At 37.1% G+C, this 23,583-nt stretch overlaps 1 protein-coding gene across 2 annotated transcripts in view; it reads right to left on the bottom strand.

The window, feature by feature from the left end:
• The window catches only part of CTNNA3 (catenin alpha 3), a 549,510-nt gene that overhangs the window by 493,492 nt on the left and 32,435 nt on the right, over window positions 1-23,583 (bottom strand). For both annotated transcript variants that reach the window (XM_030030142.2, XM_030030141.1), the window contains 2 exons: window positions 23,002-23,168; window positions 13,525-13,644 (listed from right to left, as the gene is read on the bottom strand). In XM_030030142.2, the coding sequence (XP_029886002.1) occupies window positions 13,525-13,644; window positions 23,002-23,168 (287 nt within the window). The remainder of the gene's footprint in view (window positions 1-13,524; window positions 13,645-23,001; window positions 23,169-23,583) is intronic.

The following is a 23,583-nucleotide window of genomic DNA, read 5'->3' as shown; positions in this document are numbered from 1 at the left end:
AAAATCATTAGTCCTAAGTGATCTCAGCAGTGCAGACAAATAATTTTGGTAAGCCTATTTTGTCCTCCTCATTGGAGAGCCAAGACCAGGTCTTCAGCACAGTGGGTCCAAAGAAAATAAAGCTGGCAGGGAGCCGTAGCATTTCAGGCAGTTGTGGATGGATGAAGGCACTGGAAGTAATCAGTTATTGGGGTCCTGTGAGCAAAAGTTTCCCCAAAGCATATTCAACCCATTCTCAAAAGAGAGTTATCACTTGCCCCTTTCAGATTTCACAGAGCTGTATTGGATGTGTTGTCCAGGGCCTAAGAACAGTACATGGACAGGGAGGCCAGAGGCAGGTAGACAATTTCTGTGTCTCAAAAAACATTGAAAGTCCCCCCCTTCCATCTGCTCTCAGAAAGTTATAGAGCACATGTGCTACCTCACCCCTCTCCCTCATACCCAGCTACATAAAATACTACAGAGTGTGTAGTACACCTTTAGCATCACTGAACTTCCCCACATTAAATAGATCCACTCAGATCTGCACAGTAGCCCAGCATCAGGATGCAGAAAAAAGTACAGTGCCAGCCCATTTTGGTAAGCTGTGCAAGAACAGAAGAGAAGGAAGGCGAAAGGCCAAGACACAACTGCATGCTACAGAGTTCCACAGGGTCTTGCGGGATTCAATAAAAGCTGAGTCTGGTACATGGAAATAACCCAGCCTCACAGGAAATGCAAGAGGAGCTCTGCTCTTACGCCTAATACAACCTGAAGCATAGGCAGAGAGGATGCAAAAACTACAACCCTTCACTCAGCCAATCTCAGCAATTGCTTACGGTGACTTACGCCTAAGCTCAGCTCTGAAAACCTAGTCAACTAATAGTAGAGATACCAGGGGCTATAACTGCACATTTTAGGACAGAACTGAATAAAATTTATTCAAAGCAAGGTAAAGTACTGGTGCTTTGCTTGGAGTCAGTGTATACTGTCCCTGAGGAAATCACATTCTGTAACACATCTGCTGCTCTTCATGTCCATCTATGATCTCTGCAACTAAGTTCAGCACCTTGTTAGCAGAGTTGTCCATGTGTAGCGGTCTAGTTACATTCTTCTTTACATAATTTTTGTTTTAATATTCTCCTTCTTCCTTATACAGCAATCACTTGGTAACAAAGATTTAAGGGAGAATGTGGAGGGGGATATACATGGGGTGGGAAAAAAAGGGTGCCTCAAGAAAAAAAAAAATCATCACCTGCTTTTTAATAGGAAACAGAAGGAAGTACCCCAAAATCAAGATACCCAGGACTTTTCTTCCTTAACAAAAAAAAGACCACTGTGTGAATAAACATTCTCCAAGGCCAGGGCAAGCCCAGGAAAATCCAGATAATTGGCAGGCCCATAGCCTGTTGACATTCACAGTCCAGAGCATTATGACAAAGTTTTTGAAGAGTTAGATTATTTTAAGCACTGGATGCTTTTAGCATTATGCAATGCATATGGTATGTCAGGATCTTTCCCCCAAGGTTCTTATCTAAACACATGATAAAAGATGATACAGTTTCCAAAGAGAAGGCAGAAAGCTTCTGACTGCAGGGACCTTGTCTACTGGCAGAGCTCCAGGTTCAAAATTGTCTGCCATAAATATAGTAGGACTAGGTCTATGGAGAAGAGCTTAGCACTTTTATTTGCTGGAAGTAATTCCTGATGAGTTCATGATCCATTTCCAGTATTCAGAATCTGACAAACATTACAGCGTATCAACTGGGGGCAAGGAGGGGCAAACTAGAATGGAAGTCAGGAAGACTGCAATCCCATCAATGCATGCAACACCATTGTTTTCTAAAAACTAGCAGAGCAGATACAATGAAGAAAGCAAACAAAAGCAGAAAAGAAAAATACTACTTGAGTGATAGAGACAAGTGTTGTGATAAATGTACCACACACCTGTCAAAACACTCATCTTCCCTGCAAAAGTTTTGCATGTAGTTTCTCTGTTAATCATGTATACTTCAACACTACTTAATGTCTTTAATTTTTAAGTACTTTCTCTTGTTCTTTTTTTCTTTTAAAATAAGACTTATCAGAACTGGAAAGAACAAGTTTTGTTTCTGTACACAGAATAAATTGCCACAATCACAGAAACTTCCATTATCAAATAACTGACCCCGTTATTTTCAGCTTAATTTAATTGTTAAGATTGCCCAGGGGTAGTTTAGCTATATCTTGATATGAACAATACGACATTCCTTCCAAAGCGTGCTGACTGCTTAAAACAAACTACATGTTGGTTCTCATATATATCATTTAAATATCCATTGATAAAATATTTTTTATCAAGCAAAATCAGAGCCATAAAAGATGAACAGGCTCCCCAAGACACACTCCTTGACGTGGCACTTAGGGAGGTGGTTTAGTGGTGGACTTGGTAGTGTTCGGTTAATGGTGGGACTCAATGATCTTAAGGGTCTTTTCCAACCTAACTTATTCTATGATTCCTTCAAATACTCCTCAGCTACTTCTCTCTCCATTCAAAGATACATTAATGATAACTTCCTGACATGTGGTTTGAACCACAGGAAACCTAATTTATGCTTAATCATGGCTTTTTGAACATAGAATGGTTTGACCTTCCTTGCCTGGTTCTGAGGCAAGTTATACAGGACTCAAGTCATAACTGGAAGTTCTATTGCTCCAATAAGAACAGCCAAAAGAATATATTTTGCTCTCCAGGTAGAATGCCACCATTTAGCAAAAAGGGAAAAACACTAAAAGATACTAAACACTGTATATTTTATTCTTTTATAGAAGTGGAAAAAGGCATTTAAGAAAACAGGAGGTAGAAGAAAATATTCCCAACCTTCCTATGCACCACAGAAGCAAGTCTTAAGACCTGCCTAGCCCACAACCACAGGCCTTCCATGGTTCTGAGGCACAAGGGCATCAGGCACAGCCTTAGTTTCCAAGAGGATACCCCCCCCACTGAGCACTAGGCTTGAAAGCTCACAGGTTCTCTGGTGACATTTACACTTATCTTTCTGACTTTTCTAATGTTTTAGACTTTTCTAATGCAAATGGCTCTTTATTGACAACCACAGAAAACCCATACAAACTTCCATATCCACAGACACACTTTGAGCTGCCCCAAAACAGCACTTAAAAGCAGTGAGAACTCCTCCGATTCTCTCATCCATCTTCCCTCCCGATATTACTGCTGCTTCTTTTCCCTCCCTAATGTTCTCCATCCTAACAGGAGTTTTGCAAAACAGGAAAGGATATATATCCAAATGTCTCCAACAAGCAATCCCATTAATTTTCATGTAGCTTCACAGGTACATGAAACAAGTATGATCTGATCCTGTTAAAGATCAGATCAAATATCTTGGCCAGGATAATGAGAAGGAGAAACAACCACAAACAAGGATTGTGATCAAGTTTGAGGCTGTACTTTCTCTTTTCTTTGTTTGTACTTTCAATTCTTTGTTTACTCTCTCTCCCCATGTCTCTTCGATTCACTGATGCTACTACTCAGTTCCCTTATATCCATGAGCAGTTCACAACAATTCAAAGTACTACATTTCTTCTTCTATGACCACATAGAGGCTTAGTGTTTTTTTTTTCTTTTAACATCTGTATCAGTGCCTTTCTATTACAAAATTGTTGCAGGTTTCAATAAATTTACTTTGCCTGTGTATCTGGAAAAAGGAAAAGATCAACAGAAAAAAACACAGCAGCTAAGACTCACCTATCGAGTCCATTTTTTCCCCGGTTGCTAAGTCAGGAAAAGCTTAATCACTCCTGAACACACAGAATATTTTATTCTCTTGTCTAGTAGGTTATTATCTATTGCAAAAGTACAGGATATAAATCATGAAGTTCATACTGATTTGCAAAGGAGAGAGATGTGTGGTGCTCACAGTTGTGTATTGGTTTAAGTTTACAATAGTCCATGCAAAGCTTACTGCTGATAAAATCTCCCCCAGCAATAGGTCTAAGTATAATTAATGGAAATTACCACAAAGGATTTCAGGAGGAACATTATATCTCAAAAAGGAAGACTAAATAAAATAAACAAGAAAAAAAAAAAAAGATTGCTTGATATCTCCTGGAACACTTCAAAGAATTTTTCTTTTAGCTGGGAGTGTTAAAACATGGGGAATTATTATAGACCCCTCTTGATTCTACTATTCTTTGGACTCTTCTAAAAGGTAGAATGCTTTGTGTCTCTCCTGAACACAAAACTATTCAGGAAGGAAATAAAATTACAACTACAGATATGCCAAAAAAACCCCAAAGAAAACACACACACATACTATCTTGGTACTCTCTACATAGAAAATATCTGTGGAAAAAGTCTACCCATGCCACCAAAGTAAGACAATTTTAAAAAGTTTTTCCATTATCTCAAAGTGAATTATACAGTAACAGTAATACTGCTGTGTCTTCTTAATGTTCATTCTGAATACAATTCACATGAATTGTGTGCTGGTAGCGGACAAAGCCAGGCCTCAAAGTAAGAGGCAAGCAATTTAGTTTTAAAACATTTAATTTACTGAAACTGCTCCTGTCCAATTAGAATAGATTCTGACCTTAGCTATATTGGTGTAAGTTTATAACACTATTAACTTCCTGAAACTACTTCACATTTAAACCAGTATAAATAAAGTCAGTTCAGAATAAAGAAACTAAGTATCGAAGTCAATAAAATAAAATGGAAGGCAGATGACCTAATATGGTAATTGTCATTAATTAACTGGAAGCAGGTAGGACAGTATAGAAGTCGTCCCCTGCGAAGTGGATCATTTACGATCCTTGATTATTTCCTCAATACAGAAGTTTACTGAAATGTAATCTTCTATTCAGAGGAGCTTCCATTAACCCAAAAATGTGTCATATAAACTTGAAGTATGCCCAGTTCAGATATATTTCTCAAACCACCGCGCTCTTACCATTTCCAATTATTCTCAAAAACTTTGTATACCTCAAAGCCATTTGGCTAACACGGGGATTATTTTATTAGGCACCATAAACTTATCCAGGGCTTTTTCTTAAAAAATATGACTCATTCTGTTATGGAGAGAATTCACGAATAAGAAGCTGATTGCGTAGAGATGACAAAATTTGCATTGATTACAGTTCAGATGTGGATCATAAAGCGGACAAGACAAGCCACACAGAAACACAGCTTCTGTGTCTCATTCTGTGTGTATCCTAGATGTGCACAAGGGGCTCAGAGAAGCCCAGCAAATCAGCCCAGAGGCAAACCACTGTCAATCATCTGATGCACTGTATGCCCAGAGAAGCAAGCTGCCTCTCACTGCAACAAGATCAGCACAATTTTGTATCTGTAAGGAAATAGTACTTCAATCACCCCTGTGTTCTGAACTAAGCAGGAGTCTGCAGCCACTGTACTGGGTTGTCTCATCTTTCTCCAAGAAAGGTGGTGTCTCTTCAGCTACAGAAACTGCCTAGGCACCCCATGCGGTATCCCAGAATGCAGACCCACAATGACTGCCCAGGAACTTCCAGGTGAACTTGGACTGCCATGACTATTATCAGAAGACAGCAAACCCAGACAACTTTCAGAAAAGATAGTGAAGTGGTTTCCAATTCTTTGTGGTCTTAGAAATTATTAGAGCATGCTGAAACAGTTTAAATGTGTCAATTTCCAAAGTCCACAGCAAAAGACACCTGTTTGATATCAGCATTTAGAGGTATGAAAATATACCTTTTATAACTTTAAGGTCAAAGAATGGAATTTCTCTCGGTTGCTGGCTGAATTCTACCAAAGAGATGACTTCAGTGCTGTCAGGATTTTACAACTAACAGGCCAGCGTACCAATAATCTTGTCTTTAGTTGGTTTCAATCAGATTTTTTAAAAATCATCCATTTAAAGTAATTAACATATTTTAGATTACTAGACATAATGCTAATACAGCAACACATTGATTGCTCCAGTATTTGTTCATCAGAAGTGCTGGTGACCACTTGTAATTCTGAAATCATCCCAGAGATTTCAAGATTTTTCCCATTTTGTAGTGGACCAGAAAATTAAGCACTTTGAAAAACCTTTGTCAAGAGAGAGACACATTACCCAGAATTACAACTATCAAACTCACTAGACCATGTTGGTTTAAGCCTCACAAATCAAACAGAACAGGAACTTTAATCTGAATTTGGAGCAAATACTATTTTTGGATAGAAGTCAGTCAGTCTGTCTATCTCTTGCTCTTAAAAAAAAATATACACAAATACAAGTTTTTAATAAAAAAAAATTCCAACTAATTCCAGCAGTTATCTGTGCCAGAAATGTCACAGCTAATGACTGCCATTTCAGAGTCTAGGCTCTGTAGCACAGAATTATTCCTTTGTGCATTTTAATACACAGATTCATTATTTCACCTTTACTCTCAGCTAAATCATATAACCTACTTTAGAGCTCTGTATCTGTCCCACCCACAGTTATTCCTCCACATCAGATGCTCTTTATTTCTGTCTTCCTTGCAAGTGTGAGGAACTCAAATTATTTAGGCCAGAAAAGTTATCATTGAAATAAGAGCAAGTAGTCACTTTGTCAAACCACTCTCTAATCCTAGATTCTCAACACATGCACCTAAGTCTAGTTAATGTCACAGCATCTTCAGCAGCTCAGAGAATACCTTTTTATTTAAAAATACTAATCGTTAAAATAGAGAGCCTGACCTTACAGTCTCTGCTTAAGAAAATCCAATACCACTTTAAAGTTAGCAATAGGTTTGCCTTAGGAAAGGCTGAAGGAATAAGGCTCACAGACTTAATAAAATTAATTCTAAATCACTTTGTTTCTCTTTTGAGCACTGAATGTTTCCACTCTGAATCTCTGCATCATCCTAAATTTGCACTGTATTGTCTTGATATAAACCAAAGAGAAGTAAGTCCAAACACTGGCTTGTATGGGAGTGGTTCTCCAGTAGTCTCTCATCTGAGCATTTTTCCATCATTAAAATTCTACTGGGTACCCACTACATGGGTACTGGTCTCTTCTATCAAGTAACTACTGATAGGATGAGAGGAAATGGCCTCAAGTTGCACCAGGGGAAGTTTAGATTGGATATTAGAAAATATTTCTTTACTTAGGGGGTTGTCAAGCATTGGAACAGGCTGCCGAGGGACATGGTGGTGTCACCATCCCTGAAGGTGTTCAAAAAACATGCAGACGAGGCACTTCAGGACATGGTTTAGTGGGCATGGTGGTGTTGGGTTACAGTTGGACTCAATGATCTTAAACATCTTTTCCAACCCAAACGATTCTATGATTCTATACTCTGCTACACAAGATCCTGCTTTATTCATCACATTGCCTAATCTACAATATGCTTACTGATGTTGCAGGCAGTTATAACAGTCACACTCTGAACCATTGATGGGTACAAATTAAGCTGTAGTAAAAACGTTCAGCAAGGACACCCCTGTTTGCAGAGCAGATTCTATCTGAAAAATTATCTTTTGTTTTCCCACATCTTTGATTAGGGCTAAATAATTAAAACATACGCTGCTATGGATTATACCTGAAGACCAATCAAAAGCTACTATTACTTCAAAAGATAGTACACTTACCTGCAAAATGACATTTTTCACGACTTGTACTTAGCTGCCCAATGAAGTGTTGCTAAGGGGAAAGGAAAACCTCTTCATCCATTAAGCAAACCATATAGACACACAGGACAGACAGAAGCAATGGCTAAATGACAGAGCTATAATCATGGAACTACCAAAAATGTCAGGTAGCTGAAAACAGACCTGTCATAATTTTTCACCCTCTTAGCTACTGAGACTGATTTCCTGTTTGCTTTTTTCAAATGAATGCATAAATCAATTATTTTAATTACACAACAACATGATAGATAGTTGTTCTTATGTCAAGGGGAGATAATAAGCTAGAATACTGGAAATACAACCTATACTCTCATTTTATAATTTATATTGTGTGACTAAATATTAAAGGAGAAAAGGAAAGAAGGCATTTTCAGAAAAGCCCATGGGGAATCAAATGCCTACATGTCCTCAGAATTGCTCTAAAGTGAAGTGCTAGGCTTGTTTGAAAATTCCTAACAAGAACTCAACACATCCAACCCTGCAGAAGAATAGACAGTGGCAGAGTGGGAAATGTAAGAGTAAACAAACTCACCCCTTTATTAATCCAAGATAGCAATTCAAAAGCCATTAATTCTGCCTTTACCCTCAAATACACAACCAGATGTACTGTCATTAAGTCTAGGAAAAAAAGTTACAAATTCTCATTCAAATTCATTGAATAGCACAAGTCTTAAACATTTCCATAATAATTCCTGCCCTTTGATTTGCATCTCAGTTACTGCACATCTTTTAGAAAGGCATGGATTATGGATATAAAGGCTACAAGCAGTGATTAATGTACTGCACCTCTTAACTAAGCCATCTCAGCAGTTAATTGTCAAAAACATTCATTTGCTTTCTGGTTTGAACTTTTCTGACTCCCTACCATTGGATCTTGTCATACTTCTGTGTACTGGAATAAAGATTTAGTTAAGTACCTGTATTTGTGATATTTCCAAGCCATAACCTTTTCCAGATAAGCTACAATGACTGAGCTCCTTAAGTTTTCCATCATAATGCTTGTTTTCTTGACAACAAATAATTCACCTCTACCCTGAACTCCCTCCAATTTTCAGCATACTTTTTAAAGCGTTTGTCACACAATAAACCTGCCAGTTGATAGGTGATAATCTCTTTTGAGAACTTGGCTCCAGTTTCTGGAGTAGAGCACTTTGGTGAACAAATCTCATGCTCAACACAATGCCATCTTCAACAGCAAAGTGAACAATCAAAGGCAGAGAATAAAAGTGCACTTATTCCATTTTAACAAAGAGAAATGCCATTTGACTGTAGAAACAAGTCTTTATTCCAAAATTAAGACTTTTTAAATGTAAATTTGACCTGTATGATCATGAAGACAACTGCAGTACTAGTAATGATGGACTGCTCTGAAGTAAAACAGGTTAAGGGCTCTGCTCCACCTCCTGGAAGCATTATTTCCCATGAGCAAAGTAAATTACTCTGTGCCCCATAAACGTCTTAAAAACTGAAGAAGGGCTGTATCAAATGCAACTTCTTTAGACATTTCAAAATAAAACAATCATCAGGAAGCAATCTTAGAAAGATTTTAAAATGAAATAACCAAAATGGTTTCACATAGATTCAGTCCTTTAACACACAATTACCTTGAGGGCATACAATCAAAATCAGATAAGTAAGCCTTAAATTAGCATACCTTTACAATAAGATACTGCCTTTGTGTGTTCACATACTAAAGTTCTGTTGTCAACCGTTAGATTATCACATTACCAGAGACTTCTAGGCAAAAACTAAGTGTCTTTGAATTACAGCCAGCACTGCTACAGGCATCCTAAAGGCACTGTTAACACTAAGAACAGCAGCAGCAATGATTTTTCAGTTTGACAGGTGCTAAATACCACTGAATTTGATTATAATTCCATTTTTATTGTAGCTATTGCCCAACACTCCTGAAATGAACTTACAGTAAGGTCATTATAATGAATGGCCTTAAACCAGTACTGTTCCAGCTGAGCAATATATGGACAACTTCCCTTCAACAGGAACAAGGTCCCATATAAGGAAGCATGTGCCTATTACAGTATCCCAAGAAGACTGTTGGGATGGATCACTGAGTCCCCTCTTATCCCAAAGTGCTTTACCATTTTGTCCTATCTCATTTCCCTTGTAAATACTCATATTGCAGATGTGTTAATATTTAGGTTGATACAATACAATGCTCAATGTAAAGCTTACTTAACTCTTATTGGAAACATTCCATAAAGTCACGGAGCAAGAGAATAGTTTTACTACTCATTGTGGCATGGAGCTATTCTTTTTTAGTCAAATTTCAGAGATGGCAGTCAGTATCAAGGAAATTAAAAGCTTGTTTTAATTCAAAGGAATTGCCAGACTATCTCCTGGGCAAGAAAGAAAAGCTACATTTCTTGGAGACGGGTATTTCCTGGAAGGCATCAAAATGGCAGACTGGCTATAAACTGATATTCTCAACCCAAACAAATTTCTCTAGTGGATGCAGCCCAACCCTAGAAGCATGCAGAAAGATTAGGTCACTGCAAGTTAGATGGATGAAAGGCCATCCATCTGGATGGAGAAGAGAGAGTGCTAAGTGAGCAACTGATTAACAAAATAATAAGATCACCAAAAAGCAAGTAATTTTAAGTCAGTTCAGCGCACTGAAGCATCTCTATATGCAAGGTTACACAAATGCCAGAATGGGAGGAGGCACAGGAACATGAAGCCCATGCCAGGGCTGTGGGTGGGTCTGCAGTAACCAGCACTGAGCTTGGCCAACATAGCAACCACAACCCGAGTGTGAGCAGATCCTGTGCCTTTCTTTACCTGCATCATTTATCAACATTTGCAGAGTGTTGGCCTACATTCCACTGTTGAGTATAAACATTTTGTTTTTACTGTATCTTCATCTGACCTGACTTAAACATACTTTCAACTAACTTGGCTAATAAGCCATCTCTCTTGGAAAAGCATGGCAAGTCTGTAGAGATGGAGATGTGTGTTTCACTAAACTACAGTAAGAAGGAAAGCTCTGATACACAACAATGTATTTGGGAGCAGACTTGAATATGGTGGGAGTTCATCACAGACAGCAACAGTACAGCAACAGTAACTAGACCTGGCATATAGATGTGATTCAATACTTCGTATGTGTTTGGGACACAGAAGAATGGCGAAGAGCATCGTTCAGGCTTCTTGACCACAAGAGAAGATGTCATCCACACAGTTCAGCTTTGCAACATTAAAGTCTCCAACTCCTATGACTTCCCATCTTCCTCCTCTGTAATCACCAAAGAATTTAGCCACCCTGACCAGTTCCAAACCACCTTACACATACACTCAGCCTATCTGCAAAATGAGAATCTGAAAGCTCTGAGAAGTTTGACCAACATATGCTAACAACTTTGGGGTTTTTGTATAAAGACAGACAGAACTGAATTCTTGACGTCACTGCCCATTTTAAAGACACATTTCTATTAGCAATCTGCTGGCTATATGAAAACTCAAGACCTTCTATCCCATTCTGAAAATTGCCAGTTAAAAACAACTTAATATAAACCATCATCCCAAACATGTTTACCTCTTGCACACTTCTACCACTCATAGAAGTTTGGTCTATATTTATAAATCAGAGTCAACATGGGCCATTTTAAACATCCTTTAAAAACCACAGTTTTAATTTCCCATCTGTCCTGTAAACTTCACCACTGAAGAATTACGTTGCTATATTGCACTTTATGTCTCATGTCTAAAAAATAAAGACAGAAGCAGATAACCATATTTCATTCAAAAGCTATATTCATTACTTTGACCACATAAAACACTTACTTTACCATGAATGCATTCATATTCACATTGTATACAATTGTTTGCCTCCAAACAGATGGTAGTGACTCAACACTTTGCCAGTGGGGCTATGAATATACCCTTAATCTAGTAAGAAATCATATAAGTCGTTATCAATTAATGCGCACACTCCACCAACTCAGATACAAATGTCACAAACTCAGAACAGCTTCAGTCCCAATCCAGGTCTGTGATTCTTGCACAGTAATCAAACCAAATCTTAATCTTTTCACAGAGAGATCACTTTCTTTTCAAAGCAGGTCACAATTCACAGCATCTTCTATAATAAATAGATAAGGTAGGTTTTCAAATCCCTCACTGCAGATTCTCCAGCAAGTTCTATTGAGACAAAAATCTCAGTATCAAAACAGGTAAAATACTACTCAAGAAAACCATACAAGTACTGATCAGATACACAATGCAAATTAACTTAGACACAGAGAAAAATCTCTAGTCTCCCTCATTTGTTTTTGGTCTGGTTTTGGGGGATTTGCTTTTTTTTTTTTTTTTTTTTAATTTCAGGCTTTGCCTAGTTTATTTTCTTGATAGCATTGTATAACATTTTAGGAAGATTCAATCACAGAACAGAAGATAGAACAGCCTATCTTCTGTTCTGTGAATAAAAGCAGGAAGTGATTTTACACCTAATACACCTTTAGAACCTCCAAATGCAAAAGCTTCTGCCAACACAGTTAAATATAGAGCAGAAACAGCATGGGGAGATATATGCATGCCTGATATTAAACAAGGATGTTGAGATTCTCCAAATGGCTTGAAAGTGCAAAGTATTGAGATGGGAATGGTAATGAAGATCTGAAAACAGGAGAAAAGATGCCCTGCTCAAGGTGAAATGAAGTATGTTATTGAAGCATATTCAGAGTCTGCTAGAGAACCAGACATACATCACTTGAAATAACAAGGAATTTTGCAAAGTTAAGACTGAGAATTCAGGCTAGAGAAAGCTACTCCCAATAAAAGTGTGATGATAGCCTGAGAAGTAATTATAGAATTTACAATTCCCTGGCTCAGAAGTACTCTCCAAGCCCTTGCATATGTGACATTTATTATGTTTGACATAATTATGAGATCAGATAACATAAACCCACATTAGTTGCCAGTTAAAACATTGTCTTTTGGTTGCTGGCAGCCCCATGTCAAAGGGCACAAAGAACTATGCTATAGTGCTACCAGAATAACAGCTCCCACCACACTGAAACTCACCCAAACCAATTGCTCCCTGACCTCCCTATCTCAAGAATCAAACATTCATGTGTTCAGATGCCATCTGTCCCTGAAGCCTTTCCTAATTTTTAACTATCTAATCAATTACCCGATATAAACAACTGTTAAGTGATCTGCCCCCAAGCAAATGAAGTGTTTGACAACACTGACACCAAGCGACAGAATTCAGAAAAATACAAACCAAAACAACACCCACATAGAAAAATGTTAGAGCATTTCATCAGTATGCTCTGAAACAGGCAGTCTTATTTAACCAAGAACACAAAAAAGGAAGACCTATTATGAGAACTGACATTTTCACAGAAGCCATGCATAAGTGACTGAAAGTATGTCCAACATTAAATACATGTTAACAATTTGATTTAACCTTGATTTTGCAAGCATGAGTCAAAGACTGCATACGCTTCCAAGTTTTATGCAATCTAGCCTTACAAATTCATTTCTAAAGAAGAAAAAAACCAGTGGTTTGCATGCACAGTCAATCTCTGATTCCATTAACTTATGTGGATTTAGTTCATTTTTCAAGCCAAAAAATCCAAACAGTACTTTTATGCCCTTTAATTTAAACAAAAATTTCTTATGCATTAATGCAAAGTTTAATAGCCTGCTAAGTCTCACTTACTTGCTTTACCTGTCTTTCTCTCTGTTGAGAAATCAAAACCCATGCAGTCCAACATCATATGCATCAAACAGAACTGTCACCCCTTCTACTGGCTTACCTGATGACATTACATTAAGTATAAAACCCTACTAATAGAACAATAACTCTATCAAACACATCAGTTTTACCACTCATCATGTTTAAGCCCAGTATTCTATGTCTTCCTACCAAGCTTCCGTGTTCTTACCTGCTGACGTTTGTATGCCAAATAATCAAGATTTTCCAGATCTTTTTGCAACTTCTGGTAGGTTTTCTGTAGATCAGACTTACTGGATACATTTCTTAAAGATTCGAACGTTCTTTGAAACTGTGATAATAAAACAAATACCATCATTCACACAGTTGCTGTATTTTTCGCTGTATTAGGATTTTATTCTACTACATACTCATGTTACAGAGTTGCGTCACCTCTTGAGTACACCACTTTCTAGACATTCCTACAATTTTGTTTTGAAATCAATCCCAGAATTCAAAGCATAGTACATATGCCCTGTTTAATTAAATTAAATCCTCTAACTTCATAGGTCAGACTTGCATAAGACAAAACACTAGCAATCAACACAATCACATTCTATGCCACGTTACAGGATGGAATATATTCATATAGATTCAATTTTTTCAACTAATAAAAGCACATGCAACTTCATACAGGCCATGAACTCCTCATTCTATCAAGCATAACAGTAGATCTTATATATAACAGGGTACTTCTTATCAAGTTAATTTACTTAAGAGTAATTTGCAATACCAGATACTCACCTTGGGCAATGTGCTCACATTCTGTATGAAAGCTGTGACAATATTAATTATACTTCATTACAGATCTTACTTTTAAATTTAAAACTTCTTTCATGCATACACTATTATTAAAAATAGTACCAGTATTTTTCAAAGAGATGAACAATACCAGCCCAGCTGTAGGGAACTGTAACAGAAAGGCTAAGATTTGTGCGAAAGGAGAATGGGAACTACAGCTTTCTTGCTACCTTCATGAAATCATGAACCTTCTCCTCTGACTTTCTCTGTTTCCCCATCTGCAAATATTCTTCTTCACCTCACAAGCATGTGATGGTTGTAAAGCTGTAAGTAGTTTAGAAATATTTTGTTATAACAGTGATTACCACCAGAAGCAAGTCTATAAACATTTATTTACACTGATATAATCAGGAAGAACTACATATCTTCTAAATCCATCCAAAATATTGACTTAGCTTACTACATTTACAGGCCCTGTAGATGAAGCACCTACTGTAAGCTTACATGTGGTACTGATATCCAGGGAATGGAGCAAAATACCAAAAGAAATAGACTGCTTTCCAGTCAGTTCTGGAAAACCGAGCACTTCAGTAGTAACTACAGCGCACATTTCTCTATACCTTTGCTAAAACTACAGTCACTGAATTGGAAAAATGAACCATAGGAGTAGAAGGAAAAAAACTCCACTCATCTTCAGTCACTCTTTAAACAGCTGACAACAGAATTGACAGCTAGTGCTGACCATAGATGTAGACCGCTCCACAGTGTGGCTCATTCTGTGGGCATTTGACTGAGATCAAGCCCAAGTTGTATAGGCTGTTGAACAGCCACTAGGTAATTCCTCTTTGGGGATAAGCAGCTGCAGTGGATTTCAGCTGACAATCTACAACAAACAGATATATCCCAGAATCTTCAGGCAAGTTAGCACTTCCTGTTTGTCACATTGCAGGCTTTATTTAAGCCTCACTACTCTCATAACCAAGAAGCAAGTTAAGGCAGTGTTTATATCTATTTGTAATTTATCTTACTGTACCTCACCCATCACCACTAGAGGTTAACTGGAGACTTTCTAGTTGCATTTGAAAAGTTTGCTACCAAAAAATAAAGAAAGCTTTCTCACCCAAAGTATACCTCACTGAATTCTATAACAACATGGGTGACAGAACATAAATGCTAAGACAAAACCACAAGACTCTATTCTTTTCTGTTTGACTTCATTATCTTTCACCTTTTGTAGGATCTGTTGTTTTCAGATTTTATCTCTGCTCCAGAGTTGTTCTGAAAGCCTTGAATTTGCAATGCTTGCTTTCACCAGTTCCCACTCCAGGGTATCCCCATTAGGTGGAAGCAATTTAATTACAACATTTGCAAGCAAGACCTGACTACAGTTCAAGCTGACCAAAAGCTATCCATAGTGGTCCCTCTTTATATATGTGTAAGAAACTGCTCATAATGTATCTCTGCAAGTTCATCATACACCCTCAGCTCCAAACCATGACACACTTCTCCAGAAATTACCCCAAAGCTGCTGCACCCTGTTACAGGGTTGAGTAATACAGGGAAAAGGTCTCCAACGATTCCCAAACTCACTAAGTGGACATAAGGTACAGTCCTTTTTTGAGCTTTTTTTTTTTTTTTTTTTTTTAATCATCAACACGTTAGACTACAATACAGTTGTATAGTTGCAGAACCACCATCATCCTCTTAAGGATGTACTTAATCCCATAGCTTCAATTCTTCTTTTGGCAGGAACTCTACTAGCAAGTTCACTGACTTCCTTATGTCCTGAAGCAACCCAAACATTAATAATGCATTTGGCTCTCTGGAAAGAGATATAAGAACCAGCATGTGAGGATGAGTAAATACAAACCAAATGTGTAACTAAGTGTAATATACTCCAATAAAATAGACGGGTAATGGCCAGGACATCCACTTCAAAGTCTGTCTTTAGATGCAAGGGAAAAACAGTTTTAAAAAACTTAATTAAAAAGTGAATAAAAAAAACCAAGCAATTTTAAGAAAACATATATATGGTCTTTCCAGTGCCATCAACAGGAAATCAAAAAAACGTGCCTTGGACAAACAAAGGTTATCAGAACATGTTTTAAACTTAAAAATCATATCTGGATCTTTCTGTAACATTCTGCTATCAGTATGAACCACCATTTTTGGATGAATGGCAAGAAAACCTCTCTCACTGACACTTTTACTGTCTAGAGGTGAAAAGAAATACTAATACTCCAGAAGGTAGTTTTTTCTCTCTCTCACCAATAACCAAATGTAAATAATCCTAAGAGATCCACAGAAGCTCTTTTTTGCCTGTCACTTTTTCGAAGTACTTTAAACATAGTTTCTGGAAGTTGATAGGTAGCATTCCTTTGCTACTTTTGCTCTCTGTGGCACTACTGGGAACTACCCAGACTGATTTTTCCTCTGAAGAAAGCTGGACCACAGGCAGAGAAGAAATACCAGTATTTCAACAATTCTGAAGGCTGCTTCTGTTTGTCAAGTTACCGTAGATAACTTTGTAGCACAGATACTGCATAGACAACTTTGTAACTTTTCAAAACACAAGAACATTACATTACATTAATGAACATTACAACACTCCTTTCACAATAAAAATAAGCCAAAAGCTACAACTGTAAAACTAGAGCCAAGCACCCTGGCACTAAAACACACAAAGTGGATAACACACCAGACGCTATGTCCTGAACATGCACCATCAAGACATCACTGAATGAAGGTTGCATGCTTATCTGACTGGAAACCAACACACAATGGATGTCTAAGTGGAGCAACTCTCACAGTCCCATTTTAGGTATCTTGAAGCAACAAATACCATCAAACTCTGAAAGTGATAAAGATCCTGAATGTGGACGGACCAGAAGAGCGTTATTAATACGGGCTCTTCATAAGTACGATGCCCCTGATTAGTATGGTAAAGTTCAGCAACCTCCTCTCAGATAATGATCATGGTTCTACCTAATTAGTAAGTGTAATTGTAAGCACCAGGACTAAATTTCCTATAGTCTCACAGCTTATTCATTGTAATGTCAAAGAAGAGATGTGAGCTCTGACTGAGTTCCTCCTGCACTAAGGCTGTTTATAAGGGCTAGACTCCTCTGGTGTCTTTATAAGCTCCTGATGTAGCCTTTTTGATTTTTTCTCCACTATCCATCTACCTATTTTCAGGAACCTTGGAACTTCTGCTTTTCTGTCATATATAATAGAAATGAAGCAATGAATTCAAGAGGCTGCAGCATAAACAGAGTGGTTGCATAATGTTTCAACAGGAAATCATACTAAAATTTTGATACTACTTAAGTTAAAATTTACTGTTTTGATCTTCAAATTAATTTATTCAATTTAATAAAGACTCAAAAGTCTCTTCATACTGTAGCTCTGCATCTTTCTATAAAAGCTAAGGTCACTGTTCACTGTTGCTAACATGTTCAACTGTTGCAAGAAAACCAATTCATAATATGAGTATTTGTGGAATAAACAACGATATTAAAGGCAGTTGCTGTCTGATTTTTAAAGTCTAGTTTAATTATTACATTTCAATAACGTAACTTTGCAGCTGCACTTCATAGCATCCTTTATGAAATCCCAAGGAAATAAGACTGAAGGGAAGGCTCTACACTGCAAAGACGCAAGAATTGGATTTGTTTTCAAATCTTTTCATTTAAGTGTGTTTTTAACCCAGCAATTGTGTTTTTCCTCTTGGAAATACAGCCACTATATTCCATTTGGTTTTCTTGTGCTCTGGTAAAACAGGTTCAGGTTTGCTTACATCAAAGAAATTCTGGTACAGTAGTACATGAAGCTGGCCAATTAGGGTCCCTTCAAAGCCATGTTTCTGACTGGCAAGAAAAGAATAATGCTCTTTTTTTCAGTGATTCCCATGCTAAGACCAAAACCAGATATTATATAAACAGAACTGCAGTGACTAGGGAGCCAATTCCTTAGCAACAGTTTGTTACAAGACAGTTAAGAATATGGCTGTTTCAAGGGAAGCCCTAGGGGCTGTAAAGCCACCAGTCATTAGGGAGTTACAGAGTGGTAGTCAAGAGGCCACCATACGCAGAACAGAAGTGGATCCATGTTCCTCTTGCACTCAAAAAGGTGTTCACTTTGAAAAGCCTGACTCTTAAAAGTAATTCTTCCGAATCTGCTTTTCCTCTGTCATTTATTGCACATTACAGACTGCCACAGAATTTGCAGAGTGCAATGATAAACACTGTAGCCCTGATTACAAACAGCTGTATCCCACATGGCATATACTGACCTCAGACTGGTAGCAAGAATCCGTTTCTGCTGGTTGATGAGAAAATAAATGAGAGTATGAACCAAGGGAGAAGACAAATTTACTCCCAAGGACTCCTGTCATCTTCTTAACACTCCCTATTTTCAGAGTTTTCTCTTGCCATGGGAGTGACCCATGCCCACCAAAGGCAAGGTGGGAAGCTTCTAATCATTTTCAGTTTTACAACCTGGCCCTGTTGCCCCCAAGGTAGCCTACGTTCTTTTTTGCCCTTTTTCCATTTTTAAATGTTTTACTGCATGATACCACAATACCAAAACAGTCAGAATGTAACGCAGGGAGCAAGTAAAATTCTAGTTTAAGCAGAGTAATGCAAGTCAAAACAAATACCTAAATCTCGAGCATAGGTAAGCCTGAGATTACTTGCCTCTCTTTTTTTATGTAACCATACTGTTTTTCTCCTGCTCAAAACATTTTTAATGCTGATGAATACTCTGCAGGGAAAGTAGGAACAGACAACACTATGCCTACCACGCCCAAGCTCACAAGTTGCTTCTTATCTATAGCCATTCTCTTTTTTTTTTTTCCTGGCAAGGGTTTTAAATAACTCTAAGCAAGCATTTTATAAAGATCACGCTGTCTGAAGCATTCATGAAAAATATGAAGACTTAAACAGTAAATCTACAAGCATGACAAGAAGGGAAAAAAGGCAGATAAAACATGTTGGCTCAGCATGATCTGAAATAGATTAGAGAAAGACAGACTGCCAATGCGCTTTGAATGAAATTCTCAAAACTTGTTACCTTCTTGCTGTTCTCCTCTGATCAATAAATTCAAGCAATTCCATTAGTCTGTTAATTCACTTAAATAACATTGAGCATTACTAACCATAATGAATGAGGCTGGTAATACAGCTCTGAATCAGAGTGCAATACATGACATAGCTCTTTGTCTAACTACATTTTTCACAACTCAGTTTTATGATTAGAAACTTCAAACTCTAAAATAAGTACAGAAACTCAGATACGGACAGCTATTTATTTAAACTCTTCCCTGTTTAAATAATTTTCAGTTGTTTAAAAAACAAAGCCTTTCTTATCAGTGTAATGTATTTTATTTTCTCAGTCAACTCTAAAGTGAGCTTGCTGTTTGCACCGCACCACCATACTCTTATAAGGCTGTAAATTCCACAAGCAGCTCGAAGTGTACTATGCCAGAATATGATCAGTCACTGAGAATTTGTACTGGCTTCTAATATGCGTTATTTGATACACACTTTGCTGGGTGAAGATTCTGTAGAATCCATAAAGCAGCCAAAATTCTCTCCACTTTATTAGTGAAATTTCAAAAAAGCTAATCTCATGTTCACAAAGGTTCGTTTTTGGACATTTGGAGTGAAATTCCTGCCAGGTTTATCAAATTCTTCCAAATACACCGACCCATTATTTCTAGTTTAAAAGTTACATTTCAATATTTTTGTGACAAAAATATTTGTTATTTTCAGTGTTATACTCTGTTTTATATAAAGATTTTATTACATAGAAGTAAAAAACAGTCTGAAGTCTAAGTAAAATGTATAGAAAACAATACTCTTATAGACTACATAAATTGGAAGGAGGTAGGTGAGGTTCATCTTTTTTCCTAGATATACTTAGAATGGCAGATGTGACAGGTAACACTAGAAAAGTGTTTATATGACAGCTAGTCACATTGTCATTGTTTCCTTTCTATTTTTATTCACAGATTACAGAGAAAGTTAAAGTTTAATGATCCAGACTGCATTCTGTCAGTAGAAGTAAGTATGGTTTCAGATGTTTTGAATATCAGTGTTGAAATTAACCAGATTTACTGAATAAGCAAGATTAAAAACTTTCAGCACTCCTTGATAAATTGTTTTGAAAAGTGTTAGATACATAAATAGATCATTCCCCATGAAATACTTCCGTATTGAATAAGATCTGGTTAATACTCTACAGAGTTCTTTGATGATGCTGGACCTCTTTCTTTCACTTTATACATACAAAAAAACTTCCTTGGTTAGAATTTTCATTTCATTTATTCTACAATTACTTATTTTTGGTTGGTTTGGTTTGGGTTTTTTTTTCATTTTTAAAATTAATTTTGGCTCAGTCCTTTAAATTTCTTAATTTCATTCTATGATAATTATAGAGCTCAGAGTTACAGAAATAAAGGGCAATGAAATTTCTCATCTCTGAAGATTAATAACAGCTGTAACACCCATTTCTTTGTGAAGAAGAAGATAAAATGTTAGAAGTATTGAAATTTTAGAACAAGTTCAAAGAAAAACTGTTAATGACTTTTAAAGAGAGTTGATTTTCAAGTCATATGAACATGCAAACATTGAGAATATTAAAGCTGATACAGCAAAGACAAGGTCTACTTTCTACGCTGCAGCCACTGTGTGAATACAATGTCTTTTTGTTGGAGCAAGTCTGTGTTGAAGAAAAACTGAATTCCTAAGGGAGTTTTAAAGTATAACAATTAAAGTTAAGGACTTTGAAAAGAGCAACATTGAGACTCATTAAAATATTTAACTGCATTTAAACCTGGCTCAGTTAGTCATGAGCAAAAGTTGTTATAATTTGAAGGTTGTTCAGTAGCATACGTTGAAATTACTCTATCTTCTAAGTTGATTTCCTAATTAGATGTCAACATAAAAAGACACCACTACAGCTGATACGACTGCTGGCGAGTTCAGCAGCCAGGGCAGAGGCTAATTCAATATGGAAAATGTACCACCTTCCTGTAAGGACTAGGGTGAGTCTTTTTACATAAGCATTTTGGAGAGTGTTATGTCACACTAATTTATTCTAAGAGTTAACTGAAGAATTCAGTTCTCACTCCTATTAAGAGAACTAAATTAAGGCATGGAAGAAGAAGAAAACTTAATTGCAGTCTTTGCAGTGTTGGAGTCATTCCTGAATGATTCTTTACATTCTTTTATGATTTTCAGTTATTGTTTTTCATTTTCAAATGGAAATCACGAAATTAATTATATGGTTGTTTAGAAATACTGAAACTCTAGGAAAGAAAACTACCTACTTTTAGTTCTCTCCTGTAAAATATACTGAAAATATTTTAGAAGGGTGCATTGTGAAATTTCTAGGATTGTGAAAATACGTACGTAAGAATGTAATAGGCTACCAATGAAAAATATCATAATTTAAGAAAATTTTCCACAAACACTACAAAAGACATAGGCCACTCCTCTTAGAGATGACAAATTTCATACATATATAACAACATAGAAGCTCCTGCAAGTCAGTGTTCATTTAGCCTGTACAGCATCTCCAACAATTGTCAACATTGGATGTTTCAAACACAGCATTGGAACACACACAACATTGTTTTATGATGAAATACTGTTCCTACTCTGATTGGGAGCTAAATATTCATTTCCCTGTCCTCAACAAACTGAACTTGCTTCAAAAGGGTCCCCTTTAAGTCAGTGGGTGCTCTTGTGGCATGAGGCGTTAGAAGTGGCACGGATTATTCACCTCTGCCCTGAAACGTTAAGAAGTCAATAGAACTTGGAGGTTTTATCACTGTCACACATTACTGAAGATGTTAGGAAAAAAAGGGAAACAAAAATAGAACAATTCCTTGCTCTTCCCAGCAAAGGCACACACCAGATTGAATGGAGTAAGCAGCCAGAGAAGAAACTCAGTAAACACATTTTTGTGGTTAGACACATGATGCTGGCAAGATTAAAGTCACACTGTTCAAGAAAGGAAGGAAGCCTGCTCACATGGGACACTATGGCTGACATTAAAGGAACTTGAGTTTATGTAGACAGGAGAGTATTTTGATGTTGAACAACAGAAGTGTGGACATTTTGTCTAATTCAGCAAGAGTGGCACAACCACTGGTTAGTTTTATACGGGAATAGAAGAATGAAGCCATCCCTTCTGGATAAAGAGAGCCAGGTAGAAAAAAGATTTCCCCAAAACATAGTACTATTATGATACACACTTTGAAAACACATTATTCCTTTGAGTGAAAAAATTAAGTGGCTTTTAGAGAATATTTTCTACTGCACAATTTTTAAAGCTTTGCCCACATCAGGACTTTCTAGTCTTCTGTCTGCAGTGCATAGCTGGAGCTGGGGAGCTGCTGGAGGCCTCTCTCACACATCTTCTCCCTCTCCTTTTAGCTCATCTCTCTCTCAAACTGACTTGTATACAGAGATAGATCCTTACCTACTTAGTTCTTACCTCCGTAAATATCCAAATAAAATTCCACCTTTAAGATTCTCTACAAATAAATTATTCCCTACTACTGCCACAAATACCAAGAAGGTTTCACGCATAAAAAGCTATACAACAATTCAAGAATTCAAGTGAAAAAATAGGAAATAAGAAATAAAAGGAAGTTATATTTTAACTGTAGAGATAACCATCTGCTTCCCCGATCAAATATGTTGTGTTAGAAGTAGAAGAGGGGTTCTTTTGGTACATTCTACAAATCTCACCTAGAATCTACACTTTTACCAATTGCCAAGGTGTTACGTGCATGAGATCTGCAATTCCAAAGTACAAAAAGAATTTTCAATGCAAAAAGAACCAGCAGCCGGCATTCCTCTAGCTAAAGGGAGTCTGAGTTAAGTCAAATTCTACTCACCACAGTTAAATGTTCCAGTAAGTATGCCACATCAACCATGTCCGCCAGAATTAGAAGCCTTGTGACAGCTGTAAGCAAAGATCGTGCTGCTTGGACAACGGCCTGCCTCTTAGGCAGATAGCAGGGATCACTGGTAAATGCCTCTGCTGATACCTTTAAGGCTTGACCTGCAAAATGAAGACATAAATTCCCTTAGGCTGTATCGCAACACCCAGGAAAAAAAAAAAAATAGTTAAAACTTGATCAGTTATTTGGCAAGTCACAAGTATTACCAATAAATTTGACATCTCTCTGTTGCCCTAATGCCTTGAAAGGAAGGTCAATTATTACAGATCATGCAGAATGTTCCACGTTTTGAATTATGCCCCCTTTCTGTTCTTCTGTATCATTTAATTCCGAAATAATTCCCTTGGAAATCACACCATTACTCTTAACTGTACACAACAAGGCCAGGGGTGCTTTTCTAGTGACTGCTTTTTATATTACTATGTACTTTGCTGTCCTTGCTATTAAATAATTCCTGCTCACAGAAGGGAATCAAATATTGTTCTTCTCATTATAAATATAAGTTAATGGAATGAA

Source organism: Aquila chrysaetos, chromosome 11, assembly GCF_900496995.4.
Source record: "Aquila chrysaetos chrysaetos chromosome 11, bAquChr1.4, whole genome shotgun sequence".
Classification (NCBI taxonomy): domain Eukaryota; kingdom Metazoa; phylum Chordata; class Aves; order Accipitriformes; family Accipitridae; genus Aquila; species Aquila chrysaetos.
The sequence above is the reverse complement of the archived record's forward strand: the minus strand, read 5'-3'. Positions and strand labels throughout refer to the sequence as shown.